At 39.6% G+C, this 23422-nt stretch overlaps 8 protein-coding genes across 9 annotated transcripts; 6 read left to right on the top strand and 2 right to left on the bottom strand.

Annotated features, from left to right (window-relative positions):
• Positions 9 to 1781, bottom strand: LOC104768039 (universal stress protein YxiE-like). Its single transcript, XM_010491987.2, has 5 exons — positions 1457 to 1781; positions 1258 to 1361; positions 1008 to 1126; positions 393 to 489; positions 9 to 178 (listed from the first exon to the last, which is right to left on the bottom strand). The coding sequence occupies exons 1-4, from the start codon at positions 1656 to 1658 to the stop codon at positions 399 to 401; spliced, it is 516 nt and encodes a 171-aa protein (XP_010490289.1). The 5' UTR covers positions 1659 to 1781; the 3' UTR covers positions 9 to 178; positions 393 to 398.
• LOC104768031 (probable ubiquitin-like-specific protease 2B) lies at positions 2068 to 8837 on the top strand (the record flags this gene model as incomplete). Of its 2 annotated transcripts, none has more annotated exon segments than XM_019243369.1 (16): positions 2068 to 2206; positions 2480 to 2907; positions 2988 to 3072; positions 3173 to 3210; positions 3288 to 3485; positions 3573 to 3648; positions 4442 to 4550; positions 4959 to 5015; positions 5463 to 5594; positions 5815 to 6015; positions 6097 to 6152; positions 6239 to 6326; positions 6591 to 6681; positions 6970 to 7089; positions 7390 to 7821; positions 7906 to 8837. In XM_019243369.1, coding segments are annotated over 16 exon segments (2895 nt in total), but the record flags the coding sequence as incomplete, so codon positions are not given.
• Positions 9178 to 12088, top strand: LOC104768022 (protein NETWORKED 2B-like). Its single transcript, XM_010491971.2, has 2 exons — positions 9178 to 9271; positions 9388 to 12088. Exons 1-2 carry the CDS (start codon positions 9178 to 9180, stop codon positions 12066 to 12068), a joined length of 2775 nt encoding a protein of 924 aa, XP_010490273.1. The 3' UTR covers positions 12069 to 12088.
• LOC104768011 lies at positions 12135 to 15394 on the bottom strand. Its single transcript, XM_010491962.2, has 6 exons — positions 15163 to 15394; positions 14893 to 15082; positions 14607 to 14693; positions 14112 to 14480; positions 13427 to 13571; positions 12135 to 13215 (listed from the first exon to the last, which is right to left on the bottom strand). The coding sequence occupies exons 1-6, from the start codon at positions 15234 to 15236 to the stop codon at positions 12275 to 12277; spliced, it is 1806 nt and encodes a 601-aa protein (XP_010490264.1). The 5' UTR covers positions 15237 to 15394; the 3' UTR covers positions 12135 to 12274.
• On the top strand, positions 15625 to 17704 carry LOC104768005 (double-stranded RNA-binding protein 1-like). Its single transcript, XM_010491957.2, has 3 exons — positions 15625 to 15826; positions 16402 to 16664; positions 16955 to 17704. The coding sequence occupies exons 1-3, from the start codon at positions 15802 to 15804 to the stop codon at positions 17531 to 17533; spliced, it is 867 nt and encodes a 288-aa protein (XP_010490259.1). The 5' UTR covers positions 15625 to 15801; the 3' UTR covers positions 17534 to 17704.
• LOC104767996 (double-stranded RNA-binding protein 1-like) lies at positions 17808 to 20063 on the top strand. The gene is made up of 3 exons (XM_010491952.2): positions 17808 to 18075; positions 18619 to 18881; positions 19304 to 20063. Exons 1-3 carry the CDS (start codon positions 18048 to 18050, stop codon positions 19859 to 19861), a joined length of 849 nt encoding a protein of 282 aa, XP_010490254.1. The 5' UTR covers positions 17808 to 18047; the 3' UTR covers positions 19862 to 20063.
• Positions 20283 to 21482, top strand: LOC104767978 (60S ribosomal protein L21-1). The gene is made up of 2 exons (XM_010491935.2): positions 20283 to 20572; positions 21084 to 21482. Exons 1-2 carry the CDS (start codon positions 20336 to 20338, stop codon positions 21339 to 21341), a joined length of 495 nt encoding a protein of 164 aa, XP_010490237.1. The 5' UTR covers positions 20283 to 20335; the 3' UTR covers positions 21342 to 21482.
• Positions 21762 to 23419, top strand: LOC104778645 (putative pentatricopeptide repeat-containing protein At1g09680; the record flags this gene model as incomplete). The annotated part of the gene is made up of 1 exon (XM_010503094.2): positions 21762 to 23419. A coding segment is annotated over exon 1 (1617 nt), but the record flags the coding sequence as incomplete, so codon positions are not given.

The following is a 23422-nucleotide window of genomic DNA, read 5'->3' as shown; positions in this document are numbered from 1 at the left end:
AACACATATACTGAGCCAAGCAATGCTTCTGTCGCTCTTATTAGCTTACATTCACACCAATGCGTTGGGAAGTAAGCTGGTGAATTCTTACTTTGCTTCCATTACATAGCTTTACAAATTAAACTTGACAAAATTAAAAAGATGGTTTTGATATCCCTTTGCATTTGTACATTATCTCCTGAGAAATGAAAGATGATTCGATATTCCGTTAAAAAGGCTACTTGTACCAAAAGGGAGAAGTAGGCTATAGACGAACTTTGACATTGACAATGTCTAGATATAAATTTATGATTGATCACGTGGGTTATGATTGATGACGACTAACAAACTTGAGCAGGATGAATATTGAATGAAGTGTCTTACTTAATACGCAAGAAGCTAAACTTGTGTACCTGCTTTTATGCTGAAGCATCATCCTTTGGTTTAATTATCACAACAGGACAATGCGCGTGATTGGTGCAGTAGTTGCTTACACTTCCCAAAAACATTCTGTTTTAAGAAAAAAACTGGATTCAGTACTGGCTTTTGCTCGCCAAATAAGGTTTCACTAGCTAAAGAACGCACAGTAGTATTGGTATAAACACTTTCAAAGGGAAAAAGATTCCTCGATGCAGTTTTATGTTAGATGCAGTTATAGGCTAAAAGCATATATGTATTGTAACCATGGCAGACAAGTACAAAAATTAACATTTACTCAGTTCTGGTTTAGTAGGATTTGTTCAAGCTTCACTTAGACCAATCTGGTTCTAACTATTAGGCCAAAAAGCTTCCATATATGTAACCGACGGTTTATAGGAAACGGGCGCAGATTCTAATTCATCCATGTACAGACAAAGATGCAAATGAGAAATGAAAATCAATAGTCAGAAGCCAGCAAGGGAAAAACTAATTCAGCATATCAACCAAAAAAATAATTAAACACCTTGAAGTTGATGTAAAGCTTTCATCAGTGTTACATTGTATCAACATAGCAAAAACCTAGAGAGTGGAAGAAGAGATATATATACCTCTTAATGCGGCCAAAAGCCCGGGAACCTATGACAAGAAGATCAGCATGCAATTCCTCTACAGCTTCACAGATCTTATACTTGGGATCCCCAACTACCACTTGGGTTTTCACAGTTACCTGAAATCATCACAACTTTCTCATAAATCACCATCCTCAAAATCAATTCATATATGGATCTAGACTATGAGGTTAATATAATTCCCAATTCATTCTAACAGAGTAACAGGGGAAAGTAAAACACAACTCACTGATTTCTCAGCGCAAATTTGATGAGCGTGTTCGAGGATAGTATCGGTGATCCGCTTCTGGTGTTGTTCGATTGCAGCGGTGAAAGCAGGAACCTCAAGACCACCTTTCATCGCAAAACTCACAATAGTCAATTCAACAAACACCACCATAGTCCATATATATATATATGGAACAAGATTAGTAGTAACGAGACTCAACTGGGACCGCCGAAAGGGATGGTGCCGGGACTAACACCAGCGGCGACAGATGGCGAAGGCTGGACATGGAGTATGACGAATGATGAATCGGGAGAAGACGATGAGAGCTTGAGGTTGTCCAGAGCCCACCTTAAAGCTTCCATACTCACCTCGCTTCCATCTACGGCCACAACAACGCAACTCAAGCTTCCTGAAACATCCATGACTTCTTTCTTCAATCTCTCCTCGGATCTTCCTTGTGCTAAGTTTGTTTTTGTGATATTTTCAATCAACAACAACTCTTTGGAATGTTCAAGAGGACGATGGCTTCCAGCACGTCTCTTGCTAATTTAAAATTCGAACAAAAAGGGTATACCTGTCATTTCTTAGCTGAGATATGTAGGGAGTTGAAAGATATTAAAAAATAATTTAAGTGCTAATATATAAATAGAGTAAAGTTGTCTTCCGCGCGTGGATTTCAGACGCGCTAGCATTTGTTGTTGACTTGTGTGTATTTTCGTTTTGGCCTTCTCTCTCTTCTCTCTCTTCACTCGACCCCCTCGATTTCTGATCGCCGATCTCCGTGTACTGTTGTACCGGTGAGGATTTTTTTTTCCTCTGATTTGTGTAAAGATGAAGAAAAACATGGATGTGTTCGATTTCACAGAAGACGACGAGGTCGCTGAATCCGCAGCTGGAAAGTTGTTGGAAAAATTCTCAAACCCTAGCCCGTACAATTCTCCGGTTCTCCAACGCCTACGCATCCGAAGCTGTAAGTTCTTCCTCTTCTTCCTCTTTTAACTTCAAATTGTCATATATATAAATTTCTCGCTTCGGTTTCAACTCTGGAAAACAAATAAAACAATTTAGGATTGAGAGATTGTGAACGGAGAGAAGTTAAAGCTAACCTGAGAATTCTTCTATCTAGTATAGCTTTCTGGAATATAGTGTATAGTTGAATGAACATTGTTTTGTTTCTGGAGCTTGTAAGAAATAATTTGTAAACGTATATAAAATACTTATGGACATGGTTAATTGTTGCCAGTCTGCAATGAGAAAGGTGTTCAGAAACAAGAACCTGAAGGACCAAGTTGTTCAGAGCCTGCTGCTTCTGTAGACGATCATCATTGTGAAGATGCTCCGACTTTAATTACAGAAGCTGAGGATCCCAGTAAGAGTCTCACATTTGGTTTGGAAACCAGTGACCATTTAAAAGAAGCAGATGCGGAGTACGACGATCATGGTTTGATGTTTGGTTTGGATACTGAAGACGTTGCAAAAGAAACAGATGTTGATCACGATAATCATGGGATGATGTTTGGTTTGGATACCGAGGACGACATAGAAGAAACAGATGTTGATCATGGATTAGCACGTTTCTCTTGCCAGCCAGGCGATCAAAGTTACTATGCTGAAACTTCATCGTATAGTCAACGCCAATTGAACTCATCTCTTTCAGATTCTGAATCCAGTGTATGTAAATCTACCTTGTATTGCTTATTTCATGTATGCTTAAAAGCCTTGCAATTTTAATCGCTTCACATTTGCAGCAGGAGCAAGATGATATGGTGTCAGCTATTGAAAGCTTCAGCGATCGATCTGCCTTGAGTGAAACTTCTGATTTAGAAAGTGATGAAGGTACATGCTTCAGCTTTTCATTATATTTCCTCACTGATATACTTCGATGTCTCGCCTATGTCTGACCGGGTACTGTTTTCAATGTTATATGTGCTGAAAGATTGGATGGCTGAACACGGCTTCAGTGATGTGGAAAAGGTAATGAGTTTGTTAATTTCTTAACCTATGTCCAAGTAAGAGTAATACTTTGTAGACTGATGCCTTCCACATCTCAGATTGACATAAGCACAGCTGTTACTATGAATTCGGAGTATGTTATACTTAAGGATATGCACTGTGCTTCGTCTCTGGTAATCTTTTCGTGCAATGGCATAAAAATAATGAGTCACCTCACAAATAATGAAGAAGGGCCATTTTCTTGTGAATTTGGAGTTGAAGACATAGTTAGTATTCAATACAATTGGTACCAAAATGTGAGTTATTCATATATGTTGTACTTTTCATTTTGAAGACTTTATGGGCACATTTTCTATCAGTTTTACAATTTTTGCTGGTCGTAGGTTGGATTGATCATTCTCAGAATTCAATTTCTACGGAAGGATGAAAAATGCCATGAAGATATGCAACACACCACAGGTACCCTTGGCTATTGTATTTCTGCCTTTTAGGCTATCATATAATGTTACAAGCCATCTTGATATAATCCTACCGATACGATATGGTGTTTAGTCATCTTAGCCTTAGGTACCTGAAGCTGTGGTTGCTTCATTATAGGGTGTTATATGTTGTGGGGATCTTACTTCGAAAAAACTTGGTAGCAAAAAAAAATGCGTGGGTGTCATTGAAGGTTTATTTACTGTATCAAACTGTAGAAAAATTCTCACATCTCACTATATTTTTTTCTCCAAATCATTGTATTTTTCAATGCATATAGTCTTGGTTGAGTTACGTTTTTATTTCTGCTTATTCTTAAGGAGTCTGTAGACTTCAACATCGAATATGGTTTGTCTGCAAAGAGTTTGTACATGTTATCTAGTCTTACTATTAAGAAAAGAATACAAATACAATACTACTTTTTCATGCTTTCATTTGATTTTTGGTTTAACTTAGTTGAAAAATGGTTGATAAAAAGTAGAATACAAAGTGGACTGATAACCTAGTGAGATATATTTAGTTATTTTTACGTGCAATTTGTTAAATTAAGCCATATTAGTGATTTCACTTGTTTGCCGGGTGCATTCTAATTTGCATGGGAGGAGCCTCTTCCTATATGTTCATGTTTTATGATGGCTAAGAGTTATAAGAGGAGATGTTTGATCTAATTTTTGTTTTTGACAAAACGTATAGTCTGGGTTTCTAAGCCTCGTCCCTTTTCAACTCAAGGGTTCTCCCTTCTAACTTTTCGTATATTACTTCATGTGGTTTCCAGACATTGAGGAGTTAAAGATTGCGGTAAAAGAACACAATTGGCCTGAGAAGCAACAAAAGATAAACTCGCTGCATGTGAAATACCCGGCTGTGTGGAATGCTGACTTTGAGTAAGCTTCTAATATTTTCTAATTAAAAATTACATTTTCTCTACCCACATATATTTTAGTAAGTCTATTTGCATACTCTGCTATTGAGAAAGATTATTTGTTAGATATCTGAAATGTTAGAAATTGGGAATGACACTCATTTATGAGTATGAGTCATTTGGTTAGAACTCTATGAGAACCTAAACTTAGTCAGGATATTCAACTTAACGCCTTGAAAGCTTAAAATTGAAAACGCCTTAAGTAAAAAGCTGACTGCATATAAAAGGAACGACTTTAGACTTCCGTAAGGGAAAACTGGACCAAATCTTAAGAAATCTAACGTTGGGTTCATATTTAGTTTTTGTTACATTGTAGGCGCTTTTGGGAGTTATTGTTCCAATTCCTCTCATATCTGTTTCTTTGTTGTAGGGTTGACGTGGAAGTATCAGGGGATAACTTGAATCAACATAAGCGTTATTTTCCAAGGTAAAACTGCTCTATAACAGCTGTTTATATTTCTTTCTGGATTCAGATGTTAACTTCTGTTCTAGTAATGGGATACATTTTCCAAAGTGCATCACTATTTATACATTATGGCTCTCTAAAGTAGATAACTGAACATATGCATTTCCTGTCATTTCATCTTCCAAATGAAATTTTTAGCAATATGCAAGTTTGTTTCAGTCAATTAAGGGGTCTTATCATAAAAGATAGTGCACTAAGTCGAGGAAACATGATTTTAACTTGGACCAACAACTGGATAACGTCCTTTCAAATTATGAGCTTTCAATTATTGAAGTTCTGGAATGATTGCAGTTAATTCATGTTTATTGGGTCACGTTTCCTATGGTGGTGCAAATTCTTACCGAAAGATTGTGAAGCACTGGGAGCTGGTATTTTATATGAATGGCTAGTTTTATGTTGTCTTTTCAGCTTTGATGAACCATTTGAGGATGTTGTCTATCCAAAGGGAGACCCAGATGCTGTTTCCATCTGCAAAAGAGATGTTGAGCTCCTACAGCCAGAGACATTTGTGAATGACACGATCATCGACTTCTATATTAAGTAAGTTCTCAATTTTTTTATGCAATAGTTAAACGTTGCAATACTCTGGCATGTTCTGTAGTGAACTATTTTGCCGTTTGCTGTTTAGTTATCTCTCACTTGGTTTATGGTCTTATGATAATTCACAATTTTACAAATGCAGTGCTTACAGTCATACTGAAAACTTCTTGTGATGCGACCTTTATTCAACTTTGTTGGTGTGTTCTTCTATTATTTACAGTTATCTAAAGAATCAGATTCAAGTGGAGGAAAAACAGAGATTCCATTTCTTTAACAGCTTTTTCTTCCGTAAACTTGCTGATCTTGACAAAGATCCCTCAAGTATAGCTGATGGAAAGGCTGCTTTTCTACGTGTCCGTAAGTGGACAAGGAAGGTGGACATGTTTAGCAAGGACTATATTTTTGTGCCCGTGAACTTCAAGTGAGAAGAATTTAATGGCAGTTCTCGTTATGTTATATTTTTATGACTTCAAAATCTGACGATGCTAAATTCTAATGACAGTCTTCACTGGAGTTTAATAGTCATATGTCACCCTGGTGAAGTGGCTAATTGTACAGGTAATGTCATATCTCACTTTGTTTTTTTTACTAAGTCATGATCATCTAGTTTCTTATTATTATGTTGTATCATTCTGCTGATCTAGACTTGGATGACTCCAAAAAAGTACCATGCATATTACATATGGATTCTATAAAAGGGAGCCATGCAGGCCTTAAAAATTTAGTCCAAAGGTATGTTAGCTTCCTTGCACCCCTGTTTTGTTTTGTCTTCTAATCTCCGTCTCTTCTGATTTTGGTAGCATTGCATATACGTCATCTATTTACATTTCTTAGTTGCCAACGAGATGATATTCTACATTCCTCATGCTCTCTTGATCTTATTTGTTAAAGAATGTGTTGTAACACCATACCCTGATCCTTTCAAATTAAGTGTGGAGCTAAAATGTTCAAGTTTTAAGCTGGGTAATGCTGATAACAGCATTTTTCTGTTTTTAGTTACTTGTGCGAGGAATGGAAGGAGAGGCATAAAGAGACATCAGATGAGATTTCTTCTAGATTTATGAATTTGCGGTTTGTCTCACTCGAGGTGCGACCTCTAACCTTAAAAATACTTTTGCTATTTCCAGGACATATAGTAAGGAGTTTGAAAAAACCCTTTTCAAACGTTCTTTGCTGTTGTGAAAACCCCTTTTTGGGTCTATTAAAGAATTTACTTAGGTTGCATGATTCTTTTATAATTTTGTATGTCGAATTTTCAGAGGTAGAAAGTTAGAAAACTCTATTTCAACTTCAACAATTTTCCTGCTAAATAATAGATATTTTGCAGCTGTTAATGACAGTTTATGTGATGGCAAGTATGCTCTTTTTATTTCAGTTGCCACAGCAGGAAAACTCATTTGACTGTGGCCTCTTTCTGCTGCACTATCTGGAGCTATTTCTTGCTGAAGCTCCCCTTAATTTTAGCCCTTTCAAGATATATAATGCTTCCAACTTTGTAAGTCACTATTCTGATTGCTACTGTTTGATAAGCTTTTGCCAAACTGGATCTTTTCACCCGCAATCATTTCGCAGATGCTTGCTAGAATATTTAGTTTACTCAAGTTGTTTTACTGCTTTTTGTGCTTAGTGTAGAAGTTGTCTCTTTTCAGACTAATCAATATATAATCTTCTGCTTGCTTCCTGATTTCATGAGTTACTTTTAAAGAAGTTCAAGTGCTATACTCTAAGAGCTGCTCGGTCTGTATTCTTTTCAGTCTCTTTATTTGCTGATCATGCTTTTCTCTGGTTTTCTCAGCTTTATCTGAACTGGTTTCCTCCTGCCGAGGCTTCCTTGAAGCGTACTCTGATTCAGAAGTTGATTTTTGAGCTCCTTGAAAACCGGTCACGGGAAGTTAGAAATGAACAGAACCAGTCCTGCGAAAGTCCAGAAAGTCCAATTACCGTGAATAACAATACGGATATTGAGGTTCTCTCTGAGAGGTGCAGCCCCTTGATAGACTGTAACGGAAATATGACACAGATGCAAGACGATCAAGGAATCGAAATGACTTTGCTTGAAAGATCTTCCATGAGAAACACGCAAGTTGCTAATGATTCGGGTATGGTACTAAGAGATTTATTCGATTCAGGAGCCAACAACACAGGATCATTACTTGTACAACTACAACAACCATTCGAGGAACCATCTTCGTTTTATCATCTTAGTAACGACGCATTGGCAAGAGAGGTACGAAAAGTTCCGCAAGCTAATGATCAGATCTCCTTATCAACGCCAATTTTGATTTTCTTATATGTGCTCTGTTTTGGGCAGGAAGTGGACATGGAAACTGGCGAAGAGTTTATGTGTTTGAACGCTGGGGAGGGAAACTTTCAACGCATCTCTGAAACTGCCTCTCCGAAAACATCGAATTCATTCTCTTCATGGAACCTTGGTATTCCCCTGGTGCAGAAGGAAGATGAGACTGATTTCTTATCTGAAACTTCGAAAAGCACTTCTAATGATTCTGAGGATATCGGTACCATGGAAGACAACCCAATGGAAAATATTCATGAGGAAGAAACGGGCGAGAGTCCTCCAAGGGAGACGGTCTCTTTATTATCTTCAACCATGGGTTCTAACACTGACCAAAACACTCAGAATGAAGAGCTCGTTTCTACACACGTTGAGCTTGTTGTTCCATCGAGTCAAGTTGACAAAGACGAGGAGAAGACGTTGGAGCATGATCTTGAAATTGGGAACAAGAAGTGTGAAGACGTTGGAGATGATCTTGAAATTGGGAACAAGAAGAGTGAAGACGTTGGAGATGATCTTGAAATTAGGGACAGGAAGAGTGAAGACGTTGGAGCTGATTGTGATCAGATGGAGCCAATGGAGGAAGTAGATGAGAACCGAGCCGCAAAACGGCCAAGGCTATCATCTTCCACATGTGTAGTTGAGGAGATGGAGAAGATTTAGAGAATGTGATATGTATAACGGGTCTTGTGTTGGTTCATGGATGGTTTAGGAAGTGTTTATAACGTTTTAGGAGGGTTTAAAAAGAGAAAGGAAAGAAAAATGTCTTTCATCGTTTTTTATGTAAAACTTTGATGCGTTAACTTAGGGTTGATGAATATAGAGTTCATTTTGTGGTTCTTCTGAGTAATATTTATAGTCGAATTTTGTGGCCCAGGCTGATACCCTATGTGTTCTGAAAACCAAACGATAAGACGTAGCATGTAAGTAATAAGATTTAATTAGAAGCTTGTGAATCCTCCATTTTTTTTGTTTTGAAATCAGTTTCAGCTTGTTATGGTTTCTTATGATTGGTGAACTGACGTATTCTATAACAATATTGCAATGTAACAATTAGCACTTTTTTTTTTGTCTGTTACAAACCAATTGAACTACCAGGTCTTATATAGTCATTTACGGTAGAACAATATACCATCTTCCAAATTTAGGTTTTATAGTTAAAACCCACAAAGAAGTTCGAAATTTTAACGTTATAAGAATCTTATTTTAAAAAATGTTTAACATTACAGAACTGAGAGGAAAAAACAATAGCAAAAAAACGTAGGGAATGCAGATCATAAAGAGAGTCTGATGTTGCAGAGAGCAGCAAGCAATGCGTATTCATGGTGGTGGGCCAGCCACATACGCACAAAACAATCCAAATGGCTCGAACACAATCTCCAAGGTACGTTCCTTCATGTTTTCACATTTCGATGCAAAGAAACCGAGATTGTAATAAAGCCTTATTGAGTTGTAATAAAGCCTTATTGTGTTGTTTCTGAATTTTTCTAACTTTCCTAGATATGGAGGAGAAGGTTAAGTACACACTTAAGATCATCGATGAAGATGGAGACACTTTTGCTAAAAGGGCGGAGATGTATTACCGTAAAAGGCCTGAGATTGTTAATTTCGTAGAGGAAGCGTTTCGATCATACCGTGCTTTAGCAGAACGCTATGATCATTTGTCCACAGAACTTCAAAGTGCAAACCACATGATCGCTACCGCTTTCCCTGAACATGTTCCATTTCCTCTAGGGGATGACGATGATGAGGATGATGATGATAATCCCGAGAAACCACCTAAGCATCTTCATCTCATTCCCAGTGGAACTAACATACCAGAAGTCCCTGAGCTTCCAAAGAAAGAGTTCAAAAGCCAATCTCTGATGGTGTTGTCCAGAAAGGGGCCTAGTGTTATGAAACGTTCGGCATCTTCTTCTGCATTGGCGAGTTCCGGATTAAGTAAAGATGAGGCATTGGAGGAGATCGATAAGATTCATAAGGGGATCTTGGTGCTGCAGACCGAGAAGGAGTTTGTGAGGAGTTCTTATGAGCAGTCTTATGAAAGGTATTGGAATCTGGAGAATGAAGTAGAAGAAATGCAGAAGAGAGTTTGCAGTTTACAAGATGAGTTTGGGGTTGGTGCAGAGATCGAAGATGAGGAAGCTAGGACGTTGGTGGCAAGCACTGCTCTAAGCTCCTGTAAAGAGACAATAACTAAGCTTGAGGAGACGCAGAAGCGATTTTTGGAAGATGCAGAAATTGAGAAGGAAAGGATTGAAACTGCAACAGAGAGGTTTGAAGCACTGAGGAACAAGTTTGAGATTAAGGTAGAAGAACAAGCCAAGAAAGCTTTTGATGGTCAAGAACCGAGTTGTGAAGCTGAGAAAGAATCGAAAGAGGTTAATTTGAATGAGAACTTGAGTAATGTGGACTTTACAGAGAAGATAGATGAGCTTGTAGAGAAAGTGGTCTCTCTGGAAACAACAGCTTTGTCTCATACGGCATTGGTAAAGACATTAAGATCAGAGACAGATGAGTTGCATGATCATATCCGTGGTGTAGAGGAAGACAAGGCATGTCTTGTATCAGACTCCTTAGACATGAAGAAAAGGATAACGACTCTTGAAGATGAGCTGAGTAAAGTTAGAAACCTATTCCAAAGAGTGGAAGATCAGAACAAGAATCTTCAAAAGCACTTGACTGAAGCTAATAGCACAGCTGAAGACTTATCTTGGAAGTTACAGGAAGTAAAAATGGATGAAGATGTCGAAGGTGATGGGCTTCACTCGGAAGATATCCAAGAGGAGGATCCTATTGAGGATTTGGATTCAATTCCAAACGAAAGAGAGATAAAGAGTGCAGACGAAATTAAAGAGGCCATTGTAGTCAAACATAGTAGAGATCAAGAGTCTGTGCAAGAAGAGAAATCGGAGAGAAGAGACTCTTATGGTGGTTCATCAGAAACAGAAAGCACTTGCTTTTGCACAGAGGCAGAAGATGAGGAGAGGGGAAACTGGAGGCAGTTGATGCCTGCGGATGGCATGGAGGATAGAGAGAAGGTTCTATTGGATGAATACACATCAGTACTAAGGGACTATAGAGAAGTGAAGAGAAAGTTGAATGAAGTTGAGAAGAAGAACCGTGATGGCTTCTTTGAGCTGGCATTGCAGTTGAGAGAGCTCAAGAATGCTGTTTCTAGTGAAGACATGGACTTTCAATTATTACGCCAGAAACCAGAAATCCCCCGCAAGGATTCTCAACAACCAGTAGAAAGAAACATATCTGAAGGTATGAGCATTTCTCATAGCTCTAACTCTTCAATTTCTATGGCACCACGTCAGCAAGGAGGAGACTTGAAAAGAGCATCTGAACAAGCAAAGGAAGACGAGGTTAATTTTAAATTTGCAGACATTGATAACAGTCTAAGAAAGAAAATTCCAACTGTGGAAGAAAAAGTGCGTGGAGATATTGACGCGGTGCTGGAGGAGAATATCGAGTTCTGGTTAAGATTTAGTACATCTGTTCATCAGATACAGAAGTACCAGACATCAGTTCAGGACCTGAAAGCAGAGCTATCGAAACTTGAAAGCAAGCAACAGGGTAATGCTGGAAGCAGTAGTAACACTGCACTTGCGTCAGAGGCAATGCCTATATATAGACACCTTAGAGAGATTCGGACAGAGCTGCAGTTATGGCTAGAGAACAGTGCAGTGCTGGGAGACGAACTCGAAGGAAGGTATGCAACACTTTGCAATATTAAAGATGAAGTTTCAAGGGTCACATCTCAATTGGGAGGAACGAAAGTAAGCAATATAGAGATAAGCAGTTACCAGGCTGCAAAGTTCCATGGTGAGATAGTTAACATGAAACAGGAGAACAAAAGGGTGTTCAACGAACTTCAAGCAGGCCTTGATCGTGCAAGAGCACTGAGAACTGAAGTGGAAAGAGTTGTATGCAAACTAGAAGAGAATCTTGGAACGTCTACAAGATCTCCGAACAAGGGCATGTCGTCATCAGTTGGAAAGCCTAGGATTCCACTACGGTCATTCTTGTTTGGTGTCAAGTTAAAGAAGTATAAACAACAACCGAAGCAAACCTCAACAATCTTCTCTTGTGTCAGTCCATCTCCAGCTCTGCAGAAACAGTGTAGCTACATTGTCGCACCTGTAAAGCTCCCTGAATATGTCAAAAGAAGCTGAGGAAGTGATCTCCTATATAAGTCCTGAGATTCAATTCTTACTATACTATATGTCTTAGAGTTTGAAGATTGTAAGTATATGAGATTCATATTAATTAGTACCATGTACTGAAGGGCCTCCTTTACATCATATGTTTCTTTTGCTCCTCTAATAAAACTTACAAATGAAAACTCCAAACTAAAGTATCCGACGATTCTATCAAAGAGCTAAACACCCTGTCCGGTCCCTGCCATAGTTGCAACCTCTGCAGGTTTTCCGCATACACTACTCGCTTTGATCGCCGGACCAACCTTATTGTTTACTTCACATTTGGCTTGAGATTGCGAACCAACTCCACTGATGGATGGTATTACAGTCTTGTCAGATTGTTTATTTACCAACTTTTGGTTAGTGGCACCGTGAATTGCTGTTTTAACTACTGGAATTTTCCTAGGCAAAAGATTAGGGGACTGAGCTTGTGTAGCCTGTTTTCCCCTGCTAATCTCCGAGCTTGTTGAGGTAATTTGATTTGGATGGATTGTAGCTAATGAGCTTGCTCCATTTCCACGAGCTTGCTCTTTCTGTCCACCATCTGGTTTGCAAGTGACAGTCTCAGCTGATGGCTCTGGTTGTAATACAGTAGCTGAGACAGAGGCTGCAAAAACTCTCTGATTGGAGACAATCCTCGATTCAGAAGCAGAAAGCATTGTAGATCCTTCTGACCCAGGATCCATGAGAGGACGTTTGCTTGAAGATGGTGAAGCCGCCACAGGTTTCAATTTTCCATTAGCGAGAGGCAGTGTATTCGTAGGTCCAACCGCTTTAATGATACTAGATGCGGTAACACTCGTTCCTGGTTCAACCTTTGGCACGGAGAGACTACATGAGGGCCAAGGAGAATCAGTTTTTCCAGGTTCGACCTTTGGTACTGATGCAGCAGTCGATACGCCACCCACACATGCTGCAACCGCTACTGAGTTAGCTGTTGCCATTACATCTAATCTGGAAATGGAGCTTGCTGTTGTTTTTCTAACAACTCGAGATTTTGAAGTTGCTGTCCCAGGCAATGCTTGAACAACTGGTTTGGATTGTTGTTGACCTTGAGAAGAACTGGCCCCATTGGCTTGTGTTTCTGTGATGCCACGCGACGAAGTCGTTGTCGAAATACCTGTAACAAATGCAGTCCAATTGATGACCTAATAAAAAAATGTGTCTCGCAAATATTTTTAACTACAAACCCCCCACCACAGTTAAACAGGCATGCTACTTTCTGGTTTAGACAATAACATAGCCAGTGGACCAGTGGTAACCAAACCAAAGCCTCCACCAGTATATAATAAATACTAGAATTAGCGGGAAAAATTTTCTACTACATGTACCTACTGAAACTTTTTTTGTTGGGAGCCGATTTCCCAGAGCCAAGGATAATGCATGGTTAACTGCTATCTGCTCATTAGTTCGTTGTACACCAGATTGCCTAACAGAGGTCGAAGTATCACCCCTTTTTCTTATAAGCGCCCACCTCTACAAATAAAAAAGTCAGTTTGTTACCACCATCAATGGAAAAAGAATAATTACATGCTAAACGTCACATGCTCGTCCAAGTAGGGAAAAATTTGTTTATCTTATACCTTGAACTATCACAAATGATCTGATGGAGAATATTTCCGGAGAAATGTAAAGATGGATAGAGATATATCATAAAACATTGTCTTATTAGCCACCTTCTATGATTGCCAAGAGACTATTAATCTTATCATACAACGAATCTGTTGCCGGGATTTGAACCCGGAAAAATGAGGGGAACCCCACGTCCATACCAGAATAGATGACAACAGATATTTCTAGAGTAATTACCACAAGGGTTTCTAGTATGTGAATGTCTACAGACACCTCCGACAACCAAAACAGGGAAGGCAATATCCACCATTTATTGTCAACAGAATATAGTTAATGATGCATAAACTAGTTGTGATACAAAGAACAAGACTATTAGGGTAGTGTGCCTAAACTACAAGCAAGAAATGTAATGAAAAATGAACAGTCAATAAGAAAAATCAAAACCTGCGAGAGTTGGGAGGCGGTTCTATCTCCTCTGAAGTCTCCCCTAATGATAGTTGCCCAGTTACCTTCACCACATCGCCTTACAGCGGCGAACAGCTCCTCATCCTCCTCAACAGACCATTTTTTCCTTTTCCTCCGAAAAGCCATGCTACTACTAGCTGAACCATTTCCATTCATCCCCTCAGTAGTAGATGTAGCTTTCTGAATACAGACCGGAAAAGTAATATTCATCCCTCCTGACGACCAAGGAGACTCTAATGGTTCCTGAGTTCCCTCAGGCCGAACATAAGGTATGTTTATAGTCAAGGGAGCCTCAACTGTGTCGTTGAGTATATCGGACTCACTTGGCACATATGAAGCAGCCATAAGCTAGTATAAGGATAGGGACAAAAACTTGGAATGAATTTTGGATACAGTGGGAACTCCGGATAAGCACATATTTATATTCGTACTATGTAACCAATATCCTAATGTAAACTTTGAATCCCTTCTTACTTTGACATGAGCAATAGCCTCCACAGATGCTTCATGGTTGACTGCAGGGGAAGCTTCCAATTCGCACTCCAAGTCACTATCATCATCCTGCACATGTAAGAGATACTCATCAATCCCTAATGCTACCAAGAAGTTTCCAGTATCCAACTCCCACACTGAACTGAAACAAGTATTAAAAACACTCGATTGTGAAGAAAAGGTATTACCCCAATAGAGCAAAATAGAACCTTTTCACTCACAATTCTACTTAATAAGGGAATTAGAGTAAGAGAGAAAAAAGAAGCACCAGAGGTTGAGCATCATCTTCCACAGGGAGGAGTGGTTCCCGATAAGAAAGATGTCGCCATAGCAACTGATACTCTCTAGCATTGGTAATTCCGGTAGTAGTCTTCTTCACCAACTCATTCCAATCCATCTTGAGTTCGGAATAATAGGCCATCTCCTGTAGCATTCTCAGTATCGTCTTCGTATCATACCTGCATTAAAACAACTAACTAAGCCCAAATACACAACCTTTTACGGGGATTTACGAATAAAAAAGGACAAATTTTGTTACCTCTGCAAAAGAGTGGCGATGTCGCCTTCAGTAATGAATCTCTTCTGGCTATTGATGATACTACTTTTAACCATCGTCGTATTTATGCAACAGAGAAGTTTACGGCTTTAGAACAGGAACAAAGGAATCAAATTTGACCAAAAAAAAACTGATGAAGACGATCGGAGAATAGGATTGTCACCACTGTGTTTGAAGCGCGTGTGGCAAAGACGTTCCCGGACGAGAAGAGAGAGAAAAGGGAACGAAAGAAGAAAGAGATTTGGGCTCAGATGGGCTTTAAACTATTTGTGCCTCACTTGGAGAACAAAAATATTTTATTTGAAATTATAACAACTGTATCAACAGATCCTGGGCTTTTCAATAAGTTATTTGAAATTAGAAACATAATTAGTGATTACTAATCAATCCTTTTGGAAAAGACGTAAGAACCCCCACCCACCCTTTTCGTTTTTGTTTCTGCCCTTATGGGAAGGAAAACAAAAAAAAGAGGAGTCGGAGGAGGGGGAGAGGGTTTTTGGTGAAACTGAAACCGCTTTAAAGCCTTAATTATCTCTTTGTCTCTTTCTCTCTCGGAGGTTCCATCGCAGCCAGGCATCACGCGGGGCGTCCTGTTGCCTAAAAGTAGTCCCTTTCGAGAAAATGACCCCTAATGAAGTTCCCTCTGGTGAATTACCTCTTATTCTTCTTCTTCTTCATCATCTCAGTTTGTTCTTCGTGGAAATTGATTGCAGTTTTGTTTAGTTAAAAAGTGTATCTTCCCCTTTGGTGCTAAGTGTAGATCTCTCTGGCAAAAGCTTTTTGGTATTCACATTTCCCATATATAAGTCGGAAAGTTTGGTTTTTTTTTTTTCTTCTCAGCTCTCAAAGAATTAAGAAAAGACTTGTTGTATGCATCTTGTGGTTCTTCTTCAGGCTGTGATTATAGTCATATATGAGCATCAATTGGGGTGTTTACTCTTTTGAGATGATGATTTATTGACTCAATTTGTTGAAAGATAAAAGCTTGGGGCTTCAATTGTATCTCCCTCTTTGGGTATAAGTATAGTTTCTATGAGAAAGTTGTCAGCTTTATGCTTGCCTTTACATTTGCTATTCAGGACTCGTTCACTGTTTTTTCTTGTTGTTGTTGTTGTTGTTGTTGTTTTGAATTTCTTATGCTGTCATGGATAGCATCCTAGGGTTTTCCATCAATGTCTCTGATTTATCTTTTTGCTTCATTTTGAATTTTCTCCTGCTCAGGTGTTTCGAGTTGTTATGTGTTCAAAAGCCGGTTGCAGGAGTATGCTCAGAAGTACAAGCTCCTAACGCCTATTTATGAGACTGTCAAAGAAGGCCCTTCGCACAAATCTTTCTTTCAATCGACTGTGATACTGGATGGTGTCAGATATAACTCTTTGCCTGGATTCCTCAACCGCAAGGCTGCAGAGCAATCAGCTGCCGAGGTTGCTCTCCAGGAATTAGCTAAATCCAGTGACCTAAGCCAATGTGTTTCACAACCTGTTGTAAGCACCTCATCTTTCTTATGTTCTGATAATTGTTAAGTTTACTGTAAATTTTTTGCAACTAGCGTAGGGGGGTTTACACTGAATTTTAGCTTTGCCAGCTCAGAGTCCACTCGTAACCCAAGTCTCTTCTGTGGTGTAGTTCTTTGGTGAATTGAACCTAGGAGGAGTCTTGGGGTATTAAATGTTATCAAATTTGTGTGCATAGCCAACTTCTAGAGGGAGAATTCTTAAGCTATTTCTGTATCTAATGTGCTCTTGGCTAACTTTGAATGGCTTGTTTAATGCAGCACGAAACAGGGTTATGCAAGAACCTTCTTCAAGAGTACGCTCAAAAGATGAATTACGCAATTCCATTGTATCAGTGCCAAAAGATTGAAACTCCTGGGAGAGCTACACAATTCACATGTACTGTAGAGATTGGAGGCATAAAGTATACTGGAGCTGCAACAAGAACTAAAAAAGATGCTGAGATAAGCGCTGGGAGAACCGCTCTTTTAGCTATCCAGTCAGAATCTAAAAACAACCTTGCCAACTACAGCACTCCTCCTACTATACTCAACTCCAACACTCAGCTAACTGTACTTCCTTTAGAGAGGAAGACATTAGAGGTAGTGATCCCAGTTAAAGAAACCATCAAGACTCCAAAGATCAGGAAGGCTCAGTTCAAGAGGAAAGCACGGAAAGGAAAACTCAAAGTAGCTAAGGATAGTGAAGATGTGATCATCCCTCCTCAACCTACCGAGCATTGTCAAAACGATCAGTCTGAGAAAACTGAGACAACGCTGAATCTGGAACCTTCGCCGTGCATGGATGAGTGCAAGGAAGTAGCATTTGAGAGTGTTGAGACACAAGTAAGCCAAGCATAACTATCTCAAGATGGGATCTTTGTGAGCTTGTCATAGTAACTATTTGGGATCTTTGTGAACTTTGTCATAGTAACTATTTGATTATATAGCCAGTTTGTGATTCCTATCTAGTGGTTCACACAGGTTGAACCGAAAACCAAAAATAATAAAGAAAAAGAGATATGGGCTCAATTATTTGTATTTTTCTTTTCCTTTTGACATAGGCTCACTAGTATTCGTGAATACAACAACAATGCCTACAATCTCAGACCGGTTCTTGCATCTCCGGTGTTCTTGAATCGCGTAATTCATCTTTTGAGCAAACTCTTGCATAACCCCGTGTACATAAGCGCTGGGAGAACACTGAAGAGTCGAGGGGGCAGGGGTTTTTGGTGAAGCGCTTTAAAATCTTGTCTCCTTCTCTCGACGCTTCTTCGTAGCATCACATTCACTACGGGGTGTGGAGAACAAGTTTCTCTCTCGCTCTTCTCGTCGCCGTTCCATACTACTTCTCAGCTACATTCTGCTCGTGAGAATGACCACCGCCGATGATGTTTCTTCTGGTAAATTACCTTCCTTCTTTAGCATGTCTTTATTGTCTTCAATTCTGTTAATGGGTTTTTCTCTTTTACCGGTTTTTGATTTTGTAATCGCTTCTTCTTCTTGCTCTATTCGTTCGTCCTGGGAAATTGAAAAAAAAAAAAACTGTATTTGTCCCTTGCGAGTTTAAAGCGTTGATCTTTCAGAGAAAAGCTTTCATATTTCGCAATTTCCAGTGTTTTTCAGCTCTAGAAAGAGACTACTGTCTTGATTCTACTTCAGGTTGTGATTGATTTAGTCATACTTACTCTCTCGTCTATGAGCGTCCATTGGGGACCTTACTCTTTTCGGATGTCATTTACTTAAGTTCATTGTCTCTCCCCTTTTGGATAAGTATAGTTTCTCTGAGAAAGTTGTCGGCTTTACATTTGCAATTGAGTATTTGTTCACTGCGTTTCCCTGTTGTTTTCGTGAACTTCTTTTGCTGTAATGGATACCATCCTACTCCATCCTATGTTTCTGTATTATCTTTTCACTCGTTCATTTTTAAAGATATTCCTGCTCAGGTTTTTCCAAATGCTATGTGTTCAAAAGCCGGTTGCAGGAGTATACTCAGAAGTACAAGCTTCCACCGCCTATTTATGAGACTGTCAAAGAAGGCCCTTCACACATAGTTTTCTTCCATTCGACAGTGATACTGGATGGTGTCAGGTATAACTCTTTGCCTTGGTTCTTAAACCGTAAGGCTGCAGAACAATCAGCTGTGGAGGCTGCTCTCCATGAATTAGCTAAATCCTGTGACCTAAGCCAATGTGTTTCACAGCCTGTGGTAAGCACCTCATCTTTCTTATGTTGTGACAATTATTAAGTTTACTGGAAATATATTGCAACTAGCCTAGGTGTAGGGGGTTTAGCAGCGAATTGTAGCTTTGCCAGCTCTGCAGCAGACTTTATGGTTAGTTTGATATTTAAAAGTTAAAAGGGAGCGGTGAGAATGCGTTAGGGGGCCTTCTTGGTTTGTCAAGGGTCTTGATTGGGGTAATGATCGAGACTCGAGAGTTTGAAGAATCCACTTTTAACTCATGTCTCTTCTGTAGTTTGAGTTCTTTGGTGAATTGAACCTAGGAGGAGTCTTCTTAGGGTTTCAATCTTATCAGATTTGTGTGCATAGCCTACTTCTAGAGGGACATTCTTAGGCTATTTCTGTATCTTATGTGCTCTTGGCTAACTTTGAATGACTTATTAATGCAGCACGAAACGGGGTTATGCAAGAACCTTCTTCAAGAGTACGCTCAAAAGATGAATCACGCGATTCCATTGTATCAGTGCCAAAAGATTGAAATTCTTGGGAGAGCTACACAATTCGCATGTACTGTAGAGATTGGAGGCATAAAGTACACTGGAGCTGCAACAGGAACTAAAAAAGATGCTGAGATAAGCGCTGGGAGAACCGCTCTTTTAGCGATCCAGTCAGAATCTAAAAGCAACCTTGCCAACTGCAACACTCAGCTTACTCTACTCAACTTCAAAACTCAGCTTACTGTACTTCCTTTTGATAGGAAGTCATTCGAGGTAGAGGCAATGATCCCAGTTGAAGAAACCATCAAGACTCCAAAATCCAGGAAGGCTCGGTTCAAGAGGAAAGATCGGAAAGGAAAGCGCAAAGTAGCTAAGGATAGTGAAGATGTGATCATCCCTCCTCAACCCACCGAGCATTGTCAAAACGATCTGTCCGAGAAATTTGAGACAACGCTGAATCTGGAGCCTTCGCCATTTGGGATTGTAGAGACAGAAGCAAGCCAAGCATAACTATCTCAAGATGGGATCTTTGTGAGTTTGTCATAGTAACTACTTTGGTCATGTTGGCATTTGGTGATTCCTATCTAGTGTTCACAGGTTGAAAAACGAATACTAACGTAGACATTGATGTAATACTAATTTGGTCGATTGAGTCATTCGAACAGATTTATAAATGTGGGTCTTCTTGTTTGAAGTTATAAATTAACGTGAGGTTGCTTTGTTAAAAAACAGAAGGTTCACTTGTACATAACATAACCAATACTCAGCACTCAGCAGTCTCTCACTCCCTTTCTTTTGTTTTTTTTTTTTTTTTTTTTTTTTTTTTTTTGATGNTGGGCCGAATTTAAGAAAATAGAAGCCCAAATGACTGACCCAACAGGTCTACGAAACCCTAATCTCAAAACAGAGGTATAAATAGACTCCACCTTACTAAATCCATTTCTTCGGCGATCTAGGGTTTTAGTTGACGCACGAGGAGGAAAAATGCCGGCAGGTCATGGAGTTCGGGCGAGAACGAGGGATCTGTTCGCGAGGCCGTTCAGGAAGAAGGGTTACATTCCACTCTCGACTTACCTAAGGACCTTTAAAGTCGGCGATTACGTCGATGTTAAGGTGAATGGTGCGATCCACAAGGGTATGCCTCACAAGTTCTACCATGGTCGTACTGGTCGCATCTGGAACGTCACCAAACGCGCCGTCGGTGTTGAAGTCAACAAACAGGTCTGATGAACTCTCTCTCTCTCTCTCTCTCTCTCACGTCCCTTCAACTTTTGTCTTGTTGTTGAATTAGGATTGGAGCTTATAGTGAGATTTTGGATTGTTGATCTGATTATTTTATGCTGAAATGTGTGATTGAGCATTGGTCCGTATTATGTAAATCTCATCCGCGAGCTCAATAGATTTGTATCTCTAAGATTTCAGTTTCTATTATCTAGTGGCGTTGGTCTTGTTCCACTTTCAAATTCGAAATGCGATTGGTTTCGTTTAGCTTTAAGCTTTATCATACATAGTGTTTTCATTGATTCCATATTTAGACTTTTGTTTGCTTAGCTTTCATTTAGCCTTGAGCCTTATCATACATAGTGTTTACATTGATTTAAAATTCTTCGACTCCTGGTCCTTGAACTGCATGTATGTTTTGTTTCATGACTATTGCATTGCTATAGTTTGGCTTCAAATTATCCATAAACATCTGTATAATTGACTAACATATATCTCTGGGGTGTTTCAGATTGGCAACAGGATCATAAGGAAGAGGATTCATGTGCGTGTGGAGCATGTGCAGCAATCAAGGTGCGCTGAGGAGTTCAAGCTGAGGAAGAAGAAGAACGATGAACTCAAAGCTGCAGCCAAAGCCAATGGTGAGACAATAAGCACCAAGAGACAGCCTAAAGGACCCAAACCAGGATTCATGGTCGAAGGAATGACCTTGGAGACTGTCACTCCAATCCCTTACGATGTCGTCAACGATCTCAAGGGAGGCTATTAGTTCTATCTTCCCAGTGTTTTGCAGTTTCTTGCGTATTTTGAGTTTCTCTTCATGTGTCTTAGCTACAATTTCCGTAGACTGCCCAGATATTTTACGAAGCTTAACTTTCGTCTCGTTTATAACTATCATTTTCCTTATCTCTTTCTGTTCCTAGTGTTGTATCATTCACCATCCTTACTTAGGGATGATCAAATTTGCTTCGTTGATAAAAAAAAAAAAGCAATTTGCAATTAACAACTCCCTCCCACACCGTTCCATCTTCTGTTGAGATAGGTCTTACATATTGTACCAGAAAATTTAAAGCATACCGAAACATACCGGCTTCGTTTAAGTCCGGTTACCTAAAAACCCCGGTTTAAGATTTAAAATCTCACGGTTTATTATTTGTCGCGGACTTGACTATTTCATTCAAAAGCCTCCTCAAAGTAGCCGGCGCCGGAGAAACTGAGAGAGTCAGAGAGATGTTCAGAATCGAATTGCTAAAAAGCACACTGACTCGATCTCACCCACAGAGATTTTATCGTGTATCGTCGTCCCTCTTATCAACATGGTACTCTCCAGAAACTATTTCTCAAGCAGACAACGACGACGACGACCCAGTTCTTATCAAACTCTCAGTTGCCATCAGAGACTCTTACAAGGATCCGCCGTCGGAGTTCTCTTCTTTTACTGCCGACCCCTCTATCAGAAAGGTTCTGCCTTCGCTCAGTGTTCGTCATGTTGTCGATCTCATCAACCGTAACCCTCTCTCCCTCCCACACCGTTCTATCTTCGCTTTCTTCAAATTCATCTCATCTCAGCCTGGATTTGGGTTTACCGCTGAATCATACTTCTTCATGGCTCGTTTTCTCGCTATACACGAGATGTTCACGGAAGCACAATCACTTATCGAGCTCGTCGTCTCTCGTAAAGGCAAAAACTCGGCTTCTTCAGTTTTTGATTCTTTGGTAGCAATGCGAGGAGCTCCTATGTGTGGTTTCCTAGTTGATGCTTTGATGATCACGTACACGGATCTAGGTTTCATACCCGATGCTGTTCAATGTTTTAGGCTATCTCGGAAGTATAAATTTGTTGTTCCAATTCGTGGTTGTGGCAATTTGCTTTATCGGATGATGAAACTGAATCCAACTGGGACTGTTTGGGGATTCTATATGGAGATTTTGGATGCTGGGTTTCCTTTGAATGTGTACGGTTTCAATATCTTGATGAACAGATTTTGTAAAGAAGGCAATATATGTGATGCCCAGAAGGTGTTCGACGAAATTACTAAAAGAAGCTTGAAGCCTTCAGTTGTTAGTTTCAACACTTTGATTAATGGTTACTGTAAAGTTGGAAACTTGGATGAAGGGTTTAGGCTCAAGGATCGTATGGAGAAAAGCAGAACACGCCCAGATGTTTTTACCTATAGTGCCTTGATTAATGCGTTGTGTAAAGAGAATAAGATGGGTGGAGCACATGGCTTGTTTGATGAGATGTGTGAGAGAGGGTTGCTCCCAAATGATGTTATTTTTACTACTTTGATTCATGGTCATAGTAGGAGTGGACGGATTGACATGATGAAAGAAAGTTACGAGAAGATGTTGAGTAGGGGTCTTCAGCCTGATCTTGTTCTATATAATACTTTAGTAAATGGCTTTTGTAAGAATGGGGATTTAGTGGCCGCAAGGAAGATAGTTGATGGGATGATCCGTGGAGGTCTGAGGCCTGACAAAATAACATACACAACTCTTATTGATGGATTTTGTAGAGGAGGAGACGTAGAAACAGCTTTGGAGATAAGGAAGGAAATGGTTCAGAACGGGATTGAACTCGATAGGGTGGGTTTCTCAGCTCTTATTTGTGGAATGTGCAAAGAAGGAAGAGTCGTTGATGCTGAAAGAGCTTTGAGGGAGATGCTGCGAGCTGGTATGAAACCGGATGATGTAACTTATACAATGATGATGGATGCAGTCTGTAAGAAAGGTGATGTTCAAACCGGTTTCAGATTGCTCAAGGAAATGCAGAGCGATGGGCATATTCTTAGTGTTGTGACGTATAATGTTCTGCTGAATGGACTATGCAAATTGGGACAGATGAAGAAT

The sequence above is a fragment of the Camelina sativa genome, chromosome 3 (genome assembly GCF_000633955.1).
Source record: "Camelina sativa cultivar DH55 chromosome 3, Cs, whole genome shotgun sequence".
Taxonomy (NCBI): Eukaryota; Viridiplantae; Streptophyta; class Magnoliopsida; order Brassicales; family Brassicaceae; genus Camelina; species Camelina sativa.
Note: the sequence above shows the minus strand (reverse complement) of the source record. Positions and strands in the feature narration are given on the sequence as shown.

Bases quoted from the DNA above. Each gene is read 5' to 3' on its own strand.
- LOC104768039 (XM_010491987.2), bottom strand. From the start codon at position 1,658: ATGGATGTTTCAGGAAGCTTGAGTTGCGTTGTTGTGGCCGTAGATGGA. The intron at 1,127-1,257 runs GTGAGTTGTGTT...TGATGATTTCAG, and splicing joins AAATTTGCGCTGAGAAATCA to GTAACTGTGAAAACCCAAGT. The intron at 490-1,007 runs GTATATATATCT...TTCTTAAAACAG, and splicing joins GCTTTTGGCCGCATTAAGAG to AATGTTTTTGGGAAGTGTAA.
- LOC104768022 (XM_010491971.2), top strand. From the start codon at position 9,178: ATGTTGCAGAGAGCAGCAAGCAATGCGTATTCATGGTGGTGGGCCAGC. The intron at 9,272-9,387 runs GTACGTTCCTTC...TAACTTTCCTAG, and splicing joins GCTCGAACACAATCTCCAAG to ATATGGAGGAGAAGGTTAAG.
- LOC104768011 (XM_010491962.2), bottom strand. From the start codon at position 15,236: ATGGTTAAAAGTAGTATCATCAATAGCCAGAAGAGATTCATTACTGAA. The intron at 14,481-14,606 runs GTAAGAAGGGAT...TCCTTATACTAG, and splicing joins AGGCTATTGCTCATGTCAAA to CTTATGGCTGCTTCATATGT. The intron at 13,572-14,111 runs GTTTTGATTTTT...TTTTATTTGTAG, and splicing joins CCGCCTCCCAACTCTCGCAG to AGGTGGGCGCTTATAAGAAA.
- LOC104768005 (XM_010491957.2), top strand. From the start codon at position 15,802: ATGACCCCTAATGAAGTTCCCTCTG. The intron at 15,827-16,401 runs GTGAATTACCTC...TCTCCTGCTCAG, and splicing joins CCCTAATGAAGTTCCCTCTG to GTGTTTCGAGTTGTTATGTG. The intron at 16,665-16,954 runs GTAAGCACCTCA...TGTTTAATGCAG, and splicing joins AATGTGTTTCACAACCTGTT to CACGAAACAGGGTTATGCAA.
- LOC104767996 (XM_010491952.2), top strand. From the start codon at position 18,048: ATGACCACCGCCGATGATGTTTCTTCTG. The intron at 18,076-18,618 runs GTAAATTACCTT...ATTCCTGCTCAG, and splicing joins CGCCGATGATGTTTCTTCTG to GTTTTTCCAAATGCTATGTG. The intron at 18,882-19,303 runs GTAAGCACCTCA...TTATTAATGCAG, and splicing joins AATGTGTTTCACAGCCTGTG to CACGAAACGGGGTTATGCAA.
- LOC104767978 (XM_010491935.2), top strand. From the start codon at position 20,336: ATGCCGGCAGGTCATGGAGTTCGGGCGAGAACGAGGGATCTGTTCGCG. The intron at 20,573-21,083 runs GTCTGATGAACT...GGGGTGTTTCAG, and splicing joins GTGTTGAAGTCAACAAACAG to ATTGGCAACAGGATCATAAG.